Source organism: Tiliqua scincoides, chromosome 2, assembly GCF_035046505.1.
Source record: "Tiliqua scincoides isolate rTilSci1 chromosome 2, rTilSci1.hap2, whole genome shotgun sequence".
Lineage (NCBI taxonomy): Eukaryota > Metazoa > Chordata > Lepidosauria > Squamata > Scincidae > Tiliqua > Tiliqua scincoides.
In genome coordinates, this window is record NC_089822.1 from 128,520,975 (window position 1) to 128,532,895 (window position 11,921).

The 11,921-nt window shown below is 45.4% G+C and overlaps 1 protein-coding gene across 1 annotated transcript; it reads right to left on the reverse strand.

Annotated features, from left to right (window-relative positions):
- Positions 1-6,402: 6,402 nt before the first annotated feature.
- HOXC12 (homeobox C12) lies at positions 6,403-8,832 on the reverse strand. The gene is made up of 2 exons (XM_066618130.1): positions 8,268-8,832; positions 6,403-6,641 (listed from the first exon to the last, which is right to left on the reverse strand). The coding sequence occupies exons 1-2, from the start codon at positions 8,830-8,832 to the stop codon at positions 6,403-6,405; spliced, it is 804 nt and encodes a 267-aa protein (XP_066474227.1).
- Between the last annotated feature and the right edge of the window lie 3,089 nt (positions 8,833-11,921).

Consider the following 11,921-nt stretch of genomic DNA (forward strand, 5'->3'; position numbering starts at 1 on the left):
AGCGTCTTTGGAAGCCAGCATTCCCTCTTCAAGGTGAACCAATCCACAATTTTATACACAATTTATGCCGTTGTATACAATCCAGACCTGTTGCCCATGGTCCAGTAGAAATGGTCTGCTCATTTCTACAGCGAGTACTGTGTTCCACTACTCACCGCCCAGTGGACCCCTTCAGTGAAATGGGAGGAAATTATGTTTATCTAAATACTTTTTTTCAAATAAATGGCCAAACAAACAAAAGCCTTCCAGAGAAATCCACATCCTAATGAAGCCAACGGCAAGTCTCTAACTGATTTGAATTGGTGGTAGATGACATCTCCTGAGAGTGTAGTGGTGCAAGATGCGGAAGAGGCACCCCAGTCCTAAACTGATTCACTAGGAAGACCTTTACCATGGGGTGCGCAACATGCAATAAACTATTCATGTTTATTTTAAAGTATGCCCCGGAAAATTGAATGTGCGTAAAATGGCAGCCTTGCCTAGTAAGCATCACTCCTAGTAAAGCTCACAGCGTTATGATGCTTACAATACCATTGCCAAGTAGGTCAGTGTTCTGATACTGGAGGCTGGAGACTGACTCTGAGGGGGTGGTTTGGCAGTTTGCCAGTTTGCCTATCTAATGACTTCATTACTGTGATCTGAATCTACTTGTTGCCCCTCTAAGCGTTTTAGGATGGAAGGAAAGGAACTCACTTGGGTACCATGGGGCACACCGAAAGCCATCATTCCATGTCAGGCACGAAGAGACTAGCCCACAGTTTCTATAAATTGTTATATGAATGTTTAATCCTATTTATGTCCGATCCTTAAACAGACTAATCTTGAAATCAACTGATCTTGTCTCCTCAGAATGATTATCGAATTAAGTCTATTGTCGTGACTGAGTTCAATGATGCTTACCTTTGGCTCATCGGTTTAGTACCATGCTCCAGGACTGAAGGACTGAGCACGTTTACTTGGAAGTAAATGCTCGTGGAATCAACGGGTCTTGAAACTACTGGGCTCAGGTCCAGAACGTGATATGAATGTATTAAGTTTCACATGTACAGATGTAACTGCTTGTCAATAGGCTACTATAGCCCCATCAACAAAGAGATGTTTTACTGCATTACACACACACACACACACACACACACACACACACACACACACACACACTTATCTATCACTCTGAAACAACAAGAAGTGGCCCAGCCCGATCATTTCTCGCTCTACCTCTCCATCACCGGAGAATGTCTCATTCATCGCATTTAAAAATGTGCATCCTCCGCTAATTTCATTCCGAACTTGAAAGGGTTCAGACAACAGAATAAACACATCAGTTTTAGACACGGGTGACGGCGCCAATACAGAATTCAGTGGCATGTTCTTACCGATGAATAAACGAGCGGAGGCTGGCAAAACCATGAAAATCTTATGCAATAAACCTTAAAAATAATACTACACTCATGCTTTTATTTATTTGCTTATAAAATAAATAAGAGCTTAACTAACTCCTAGTTACGAATTTGTCTATCTCTGTGGTTTTTTTTTGAAGGCTCCTTTTAACTTCTGAACTATCCTCTATGTACTCAGCAATTGAGAGATCTGAAAAGCCTACACCACAGACCGAGGCATCGCTTTGCGCGTCAATATTATATCTGTTCAGAAGGGGGCGTTGCTGGGGGAGGGTGGGAGAGGATGTAAGTAAACCCATCACAAATCCATAGCTACTGGTTTCGTGCAGTATATACCTAATATACCATCTCGGTGTATTATTGAACACAATGAGGCGTCTTTTCTAATAATCGGTTGAAAGAAAGTTCGTGTTTCCCTATCGGAGGAGCTCTCTCTCCCACCCATCCCAGCCCAATTATTGTTTTTTTTTTAAAAAAAGGTTCTTGGTGTATGTGCATGTTTGAGCACTAATGTATTGATTCAGTCTTTCTGGTTGATCTGAAGACTAAGACAGACAGACAGACAGACAGACAGACAGACAGATAGATAGATAGATAGATAGATAGATAGATAGATAGATAGATAGATAGATAGATAGATAGATAGATAGATAGATAGATAGATAGATAGATAGATAGATAGATTCTAGGAAGTAGTCATTTGTCTGAGATATCATGGAAGAAGGAGGAATAAAACACAAGAGATTAAGAAGAACTGAATGTGGGAATATGTCCAAGTTCAAAATCATTTATGTATATCACATGCATTGTGATATTTATACAATCAATTATGTATTTATCACACTTACTCAAGTGTATCTTCCTTATGAACTCCCACAAATAAAAAAGCCACCATGAAAAATGTTCTCTTTTAAACCTATTTTCTCTTTTCCGTGGTAGATGAGACTTTCTGCCTCTTCAGAAAGGTGGAAACCCCTGCTTTCTGAAATAAAAGGTGAAGATTCTTCTCCTTCGAGGATCAAAACATCAGAAATTAGATCACATACAATGAGGATAATCCCTGGTTTGCTCCAATTCATGCAAGAATCTCAAGCATATTCTCATTAAAATACTCAAATTTGAAATTAATCTACTTATTTCTTTGGATTTTTTAAATATCTGTATTATCTTGCTCTAGAGACATCCCTGGCCCCTTACGATGCATTTTATACATCCATTTAATTTATTTTTAAGGGGGAAGAACGATCTATATGCCTCTGAAGATTTCATTGGCTGATTTTCTTTTCTTTTTTACTCTTGTGTGATCCTTGCTGGTCCTCCTCGTACAATAATAAAGCGACAAGGAGGGGCTTGAACCATTTTATTTATTATCAGAAATCACAGAATAATACATTCAATTGATCATCATCATCCTCATCATCATTATTGTGAAACAATTTTTTTACATGACTATATAAAGCTGGGGGGGGGGAACGTGCTATGACAGACATTTGCATAGGCCCTACATATAATAGCTTGAGGTAAGAAACATTACATATGGACTATATTGCGAGGAACGAGGAGGTGTATTGAACCACAGCAGGAAACTAGAGACTAGAGAAGAACAAGCGAAGAAGCCACAGACACCGAGAACTAACACAAGACGAACAGAATTCACACCGAATAATACTTTAAAGCAATCTGAAAGAGAATATTGCATATATTTCATATTGATCTCCTTTTTCCCCCCTTACATCACTGGAGTGGCCATTGACAATGGCCTCCTGTACCTAGTTACAGCCAAGCAAACGATCCTCAAGCGTTAGGTTCTTGCTGGTGGTTTAGCATAGAAGCGTAGAAGTCCTTCTCCTTCACTGGAGTCGTGAGAAACGGCTCTGGGCGGCGTGTAAAATATTAACAAGACCTTCTCTCTTCTTCCTTTCGTCCTCTCCCTCTTTTTTTGCCCCTTTCCATTCCCTCCCGGTTGACGGGCTTTCAATCCAACACGCGTTAAGACATCGCTCCTAAAAGGCCTGGCAGAAGCAGCCAGGAGATCCTTCATTTCTGCTGAGCGCAACCTCTTGGAACAGATCACAGGTTTGCAAGAGGAGGCGACCTTATAGTGGGGAACGAGGGACAAGGCAGTTTCCCTCCCCCTTTCCCCTTAGTAAATCAAGTATAATATTGATAAATCTGATGCCTTCATACTTTCCACCGCTTTCATCTTTCCCCCTCCCTCCGCAATCCAGGGTGCTACATGTAAACACATCAGTGGCTCAGAATGGGTTTTCCCATTTGATCGAAAACGCTTTTTAAAAAAAACAACAACCCAACACGCAAACAAAACAACTGCTTCCAATGGATTAGGTCGGTGCCGCTTAAGCGATTTCAAAGGCTGCTTTGTTCAAGGGGAACGGGTCGCTGTTGGACAATGACGGGGCAGCCCCATCGTTTTGATTCTTCCAAGTACCTTTTGGGAGAAATAGGTACACTTCATCCACATTTCTCACACACACACACACACACACACTTCATCCACATTTCTCTCTCTCTCTCTCTCTCTCTCACACACACACACACACACACACACACACATTTATTGCACAGCATTGTGATTGGCTACCTATTCCTTTCCTTCTGGGAGGGAGGTGAATCTTCTTCTCCAGGGGTGACATTTGTGGGAGGGTCTTCATTTTGTAAGGGGTGGTGATGGTCTTCCTTTCTAGAAGGTTGATACGAGAGAGTGGGGGCCCCCAAGCCTAAGGGTCTAAGGGGATATGGAGCAGGAATGTTGACACAGCATGGGAAACAGACCTAAATAGAAGCTGCCAGAGGAAGGAGGGGGGTAGAGGCATTTTAAGGACTAGACTGCATCCTTTACAGCTCGTAAAGGCAAAGCATTCCTGCCACCGGTCATGACCATGAACGCCGGGACGGGGAGCACGTGGTGACAATTGAGCCTTGCCCAGAAAACGTTGCCTTTGTCATAAAATTAATCTCCTCTGATATAAAACGAATGACGCAAGGCTTGTAGCAGCAAAACTCTCTGCTACACTGTCTTGACCCCCTTCATCCTACTTTGCTCTAGTAACTCATTCCCCCCTCTCAGATTTTTTTTCTTTAATGTGTAATTATGAAACTAGCAGACTGAACTAAACGAGGTCCCTGCATCTCCAGTCCAAAAACAAGTCCCACGGATACGAATGGAAGGACGCCCAAACAAAGCGCTTAAGGTGGGACTCGGTTGCATCACCACCGTCCTTACCCTTCTCCACCGCAGTGGTATCACTGAAGAGTCTACGGAATGCGCGAGCCTGACAGCTAATAATAAATCCCAGGGCCATTTGCCTACAGGAAATCACACATGTGCAAACAGAACAGATGAGCGAGGAGTCAACCTCAGCCCACTTCCCTCAACTCCTCCTGCTCCAGGCTGCTCTAGGAAAAGTGCATGGGAGGTGGTGGTGGTGGTGGTGGTGGTGGGGTGGTCGAAAGAGGAATGAAAGTGTTGGGGGATATTACCGTATATCCCCAAAAGCAGAGCCTGATGTGTAGGGGGAAGTCAGGCGACACACCCCATAAATGTTCACAGTTGGTAACCTACTGCCTAAGAAGAACCAGGAATGAAAATAAAGGCTATGTGTGTATGCACCGGTTATTCTTGATTCTTAAGGGAGGGCAGCAGCTGCTTCTTCAAATAAAATAAATTAATATTTTGTAGTTCCATGTCTAACCAAATAGGAAAAATAGTAAAGGGAGGTGGTTGGACTTTCTCCTTCATTTCAAAAATGGAAAACTTTAAAGAAAGCCTTAAAGTAGCTCTCTTAGAAGGGGGGGGGATACTATTAAAAGCTTAATTAGCTCTAAGGGGTTGCCACTATAGTTAAATGTATTAAAAAGGGCATCCCCACCTGCCGCCCCGCTACTCACTACGATCTCGATCATCAATAAACACAATAGCATAATACGGAACTCCATCAGCGGAGATATTATCAAAACACAAATTGAAATTATTGTGAAGCATTCTGGGGTGGGGGGTACGGAAAAGGGGAGAGACCAATGCTGCCTGCCTTAGTATGGAGCCTCTTGGGAGGACTGTTTTTAAAATGATGATACCAGAAATCAGGTACATTCCTAATTGGACTGATCATGTACATGTCCCAAAGAGTTTACTCTTTTGCAGCCCGATTCTGTGCACGTGAACTTGAAGGTCAGTCCTTCTCAGTGCAACGGGGCTTTCCTCCCAAGGAAGTGTGCAAAAATATTGCAGGCTTCGAACTCTTGTGAGCCTGCGTGTGTGTGCGTGTGTGTGTGTGTGTGCGCGCGTGTGCGCGCGCGCGCGCATGTAAACGGAAGAGCGTGGATGCATCTTACCTCACACTGACTTCCCATAAAACATCCCGATAGCACCAAGATTCCATTGATACCCTGAGCAGCGCAGGGACAATGAGCTACAGATCCGTGTGTGCATGTGTGCGTATCTATCCGTCTGCAGATAGATATATACCCACCCACGCATGCATAGGTACGTCAAATATTTATCTACCTATAGGTGTTGGACTCTATTTCTCCGTCAAACTTTCCTTGGAAAATAAACTCTGGCAAACATAAAACACTGGCCAGCCATTCTCCATAAGAATGGTTACAGTTGATTTAAGATGTGTGCCACATCCACTTAAGCTTTACCTCCCAACACAGGAAACCGACCAAACTCAGACTGATTCACCGATGGAGGGGTTCTTTCTCACGTATTCACATTTGGGTCTTTCCCAACAGGTTCAAAAGTGGAAGCATTTACACACGCACGCATTCACACACACTCTCTCACACACACACCTCTACACAAGCACATGCCTGCTGTTGGGCTTTTGAAAAGGATACTGAATTTAAAAAAAGAAAATAAAAAGATAATAATAATAATAATAACTGCTTATTCAGACCAGATCAGGTAAGAGTCCAGGGACCATCAGCTGTGATGAAGGCTAGGAGCGTCTCTGTGGTGACCCAATATGGACTTGTCTGAATTTTAAAAGAAAGAAAGGGCTTGCTCTCTCAGGAGGAGTCTTTTCTTTTTCATACGCCGGTTCTGGAACCAGATCTTCACCTGCTGGTCGCTCAGGTTTAACCGATCTGAGAGCTCCCTCCTTCTTTGGCGAGTAATGAATTCATTGACCATAAACTCCCCTTCCAACTCCGCGAGCTGCAGTTTAGAATAGGGTTTTCGCTTTTTCCGGGACCTTGTGTGCATCGGGTACCAGGGAGCACCTATGGACAGCGTGATGGAAAGGAGATTTAACACATGGGGGAGAGAGGGGGGGGAGAGCGAGAGCGAGCGAGAGAGAGAGAGAGAGAGAGAGAGAGAGAGAGAGAGAGAGAGAGGCAGGCAGGCAGGCAGGCAGGCAGATAGACAGAAATCGTGGTTCATAAATGGGAATTGTCACCCTCCTCTCCGTTTGCACTACTAACTCTTTGAGAATGCGCGCCACTCTTTCCCCTACACAACTGACGGCGGGGTTTCAACCTCCAGAGGCGCCTACGTCTGCGTTTTAGATTCCAAGATCTAGGGTTCCCATGTCACGCATACCCCATAAACCAGACACTGCAAGTTCTTGGAAGGAACCGCTAGGGTCAAGAGAGTGGAGGAGACCCAAGCTAGCTAGCATGCCTGCCCCTGGGTTTTTGCAAAGGAAACTTATTTTAAAAATGAGCTCAGCTGGCCATTCAGACCAGATTAGGTCAAAGTGCCGGGACCATCAACAGGAATGAAAGCTAGAGAATCGCTGCGTGTATCCAACATGAAGGCATCCCGACTGCTGATGGGACTTAGGATCAGGTTTGAAGGCTGGAATTTAGGAACGAGAGAGCCTCTCCCCGGAGTCCCAGACCTGGGGGCTGCAGAGGGAAGGGCGATCATCTAGGCACAGGCGCTTCTCGTATCTGCCCGTCACAAGGGTTAGGGACCAACCAGCCCTTCCTGGAAGCCTTGCTCAGAAGACGAGCAGGCATATAGCGGGAAGCTTGCGAGAGAGATTCCTTCCCCCAACCTTTCATGGCGCCTCAGTATTGGGTGCCGGTATTTTTATAGCACCTTTCCGATTTTGCAAGGGGAAGCGCTGGGGAATTGGGGGGGGGGGAACGGGACAGCGCAAGCCTTTTCAAGCAGATGTTCCGCGTAGAGGTGTTTGTTTCCGGTGAGCAAGACAGCCTTACAGCCTCAGGCTCACGGAACACAATGGGCTTACTTTTGAGTAAAATAAAGAACCTGGCTTTCAAGCACCTCTAGGCACCCTCCCTTAGCAAGCGAGCCCCCCTCCCCAGCCTTTCACCTGAGATGGCCATCTTCCGATGGAACCCTTTGAAAGAAGTTTCGTCCGCCTCCCGACCCCAGCAAGAGTTCCTTCCATCACACCGCCGCCGCCTCTTTCCAGCACCTCATTTCATGTCTGTTGTGCAAACATTTCCCGCACCCACGGTGGCAAAGAACCGGGAGGTGCTGGCTTGTTAGAACAGAGGAGGGGGGAGAGAGAGAGAGAAAGGAATGGGAATCTGTCGGTCTGTCTATCTGGGCCATCACGCTTTCTCTTTTATGGGATATTTACATGTTTATAGGCTTTTCTTTTAAAAGAAGCACCACCTAATAAAGCGCGAGGCATTTGAGGGCTACCCCTAGCGGCCTCGGCACAAATAGACATGCTTCAGCCCAGCTGCTAATTTCATGGAATTTATAACAGAGCAAGAGTCGCGAGCAAGACTACTTTGCAAGAGCGCGCAAGAGAGAGAGAGAGAGAGAGAGAGAGAGAGAGAGAGAGAGAGAGAGAGAGAGAGAGAGGCACAGCATAAATAAACCCGCTTTTCTTTCTTTCTCGCTTTCTCCTGGTCGCATGTTCTTACCCCCAGTGGAAAGATTGCTTCCTTGGTTGATAGGGGAAACCATTGTGGACGGCTCGCTGGTGGCGCCCTTATTCCCTTCATTGAGTAAGGAGGAGCTGGAGTCTGACTCCAAGGACTGACAGGAAGGGGGGTCGTGGGACACCGCCTCAGTAGCCGGATAGTCAAATTTGCCGAAACTGCCGCTCATTCCATTGGGGATCCCCGACTCGAGGGGCATCAAGGCATTGTCCCTAACCCTCTCTTCCCTCTTGAGAGGAGCGTTCTCCGAGCACGCCTCTCTATAGTAGCACTTGCTCTCTTCCACTCTAGCTAGGTCGCAGGCTCTGCTGAAGGAAGGGTTAATGGACACGGGGCTGCTGAGATAGGGCTGGGGGTATCCGTTGCAGGGCTCTGAGGATGCCCAGGGCAGAGAACAGACATTGTCCCTTCTTGGGTAGGAGAGAGACGGTAAGCCGGGCAGCTGTCCTCCGGAGGCTCGGAAATTGGGAAAATAGAAGGTGTCTCCCGTATGGATGTTCACCAACGGTCCCACAAACCCAGGATTAAGGAGATTATGTTCGCCCATTTCCGCGGGCCTGACCAAGAGCTTCTAGTTTATTGCTATCTGACATTAAACATAGTTAAACCTAAAGGTCCGCCCGATTGGTCCGGGAGGGGTCACGTGGGCGCCAACTTGCGTTGGAGAAAGGGTGCCACCCACCTCTAGCAATTTGAGACAAAACAAAACATTAAGTTCTGCCTTTCGCTTTTTTTATATGCTTTTTAAAAAAATCATAAAACATTTTATAAAATAAAACAACGGGCTTTAAGCGCTGGCCTGAGCAACCCCAAGCACTGTAAATTTCCTCCCCTTCCAGACGTGACACCCTTCTCCCTGGGCTGCCTTCAAGGTCCCCTCAACAGCTGGCAAAATTAAGCCATTTCTCCCCATTAATTAGCTCCTTTATTAACTAAAACAGTTGAAATTTACAATATCTCTCAATAAATTCCTATTAGATATTGTGTCATATAAAGTTTACAGGCTCTTTAAGGAGACGAATGAGTCTCCACCGCAACAGGCTCATATTTACAGATGAGCGGGTGGAAGAGTTGGAAAGTATCTCCTAGCCTTCCACCTTTAACAAGGTTTTGCTTCTTTCCCCCCAATGTCACTGCCTGGGTTTATTCCAACAGGCAGGAGGTGCACCACCCGGTAAAAAATATTCCGATTAAGGTGGATTTGAGTTTCCCCTCCAGAGGATGGAAATCTCATTTCGGAGAGGTTTGGATGGAATGGTTTGCCTTCTGAAAGGGCAAAAACAAAGGAAATGGGGTGTCGTCGTCCCCCTTCTCACCTGTCAGAACAGTGAGGAGACTTGACCAGATCCTCGACTGGCATCCCTTCAACACAGCTTTAAAAAAGAAAAAGAAAAATCGGTCCTCTCTACAAGCTCTGACTGGGGATAAATCGCAGACCCCGAAAGGAGCCGGTTCTGTCCACAAGGCAACTGCTGGGGGCGTTCTTCACAAAAAGCCAATTCTCTCAGTCAGAGACCTAGCCTTGGGAAAGAGACCTTAAAAGGGAATCTGTTTTTAGGAATAGTCAACTCTCACCGCTTTAGAGAACAAAGGGGAAGGGAGTTGGGGAGGGGAAAACGCGGATTAAAAAAAACCAATTAAAAAACGTTTAAGGAATCCCCCCCTTGCCAAACTTCCAAGACTCTTGGGCTCGACAGCAGATTACCGTAAATACTCGTGTAGAGGCATAGCCGGCTTTGAGGGAGGACTCGCTAAGTAACTGCACCCCAAATCCACACGCCAGCATGGAGGGGGATTCAAAGCCATGCCCTTCTTTTTTTTTCTGCTTCTTCTTCTTCAAACCCGACTTTGACGTGCAAAAACCCAGGATTACTGCCCTTCCACAGGCGGGATCAGGTAGGGCTTCCTTTACATTCGTGGCTGCTCCCTCTTCTCCCGACACGCTCAATAGTTTAGTTCCCCAAGCCGTGTGGGAAGAAGGGAGGAAAAGAAAATCACGTGCTAAACAAATAAACACTTTTCTTTCCTAGTTCTATTAAAGGGGCAGCTTCCTAATACGGAATACCAAAGTCCTCCTTCTCCTCGTGCCTTCTCGGGCACCTCTATCCTAGCGGGCATCCATTCCAGCACATCTCTTACTCCCAGGTCTCTGTGTCCGGCTAAACGCGGTTAACCCGTGATTACGAAAGGTTAGTACACGCATTAATCTTTTCGGGTGCAACGGGGCCGCTCCTTCTGCTTCGGTCTTGAAATGAAGATACTTTATGCCTCTCAGTGCTTTTCCTCTATGGAATAAACAAGTTGACAAGTCTATCAGACGTGGGGTTGCTGCAGACTGCAGAGACATTGGGGGTTCCCCCCTTCCCCCCCCCCTAAGTTCTTTGTGTTCATCTTTCTAGACATATCCTCTATAAGGCGTTGCATTGAAGGCGATCGTGGCTTTGTTCTCTGATCGATACTGGGAGAGAGATGGAAGCTTCCTACACGTCTGTACCGGGAGCTCTTTTGCTCCTTGCTCCACGCGCTCTGCAGCAACTGCAGTGGAAGAAGTGGACAGTTGGAGACATTCTGGGTTTTCAACCTAAAACAACATTACATAGACTATGGAGTCCGCTCCCTGAGATCCGTGCTTTTGTTTTCAGTGCAGATTTAAATATACATAAAATTATGTATATATATACGTATGTATAAAATCTGGGGTCCTCTGTAAGATCTATAGACCTGTGCCGCAATCCTACACACAGCCAGACATCTTAATAGAATTTCTCAGGAAACGTGAAAGCTGCCACTGCGATCCTTGTGTCGCAAATCCAAAGGAGGAAGGGGGGGAAGCCTCAGTGAGGTTGCTTAGAGACTGCAGGGCTTGTGTGGGGATCTGTGGTCACAGACTATGCCGGTTGGGGTGGGAAAAAAATCGAATGTTGATTTGGTCTGGGAGCAAAATAAATAAATAAAGGGAACAAATCCATCCCATTTACTGTTGCAGGATAATGTAATTACTGCAGTCCTTTAAAAAATGTGAAAGGTTAGTCTCAGGATCCCTCATTAATATTTCAGAATACTCATTTAAGTAAAACAAATAATACATGTCTAAGGAGGAGCTGCATTAAATTAAATTAAAAATTAAATTAAATTTCTTTCTTTCTTTCTTTCTTTCTTTCTTTCTTTCTTTCTTTCTTTCTTTCTTTCTTTCTTTCTTTCTTTCTTTCCAGGAACACTGGTTTCTATCGGAATGTTTCACTCTCCCACAAAAGGTCCTACAAGAGCAGCTATTTGGGGCTTCATGACACACACACACACCAATCAGGCCAGGAATGCATCATGAAGGCAACAAGCAGATAGCAAAAGATTTATTTCAAAACCCTGAGCCAGCCACTCCTGCCTGTGCCAAGGAGAATCCTGCCTTGGGTGGCAAGAAATCCTGATATTTTTTCTGCGGAAGCCCAGGAGCCTCGCATTCATAAGAGGTGCTTTGAAAAAAAATAAAGCCAAAAAGGAGCAGCAATGGCGCTTCAGCCAGTTCAAGGTCACTGTCTAGTGTATGAAACGGGGTTCTACATCTTATGCAAATGACCATCTTGAAAAAACACCAACTCCTGCCAGAGGAGAAAAGAGAAAGCTGGAGGTGACAGTCCG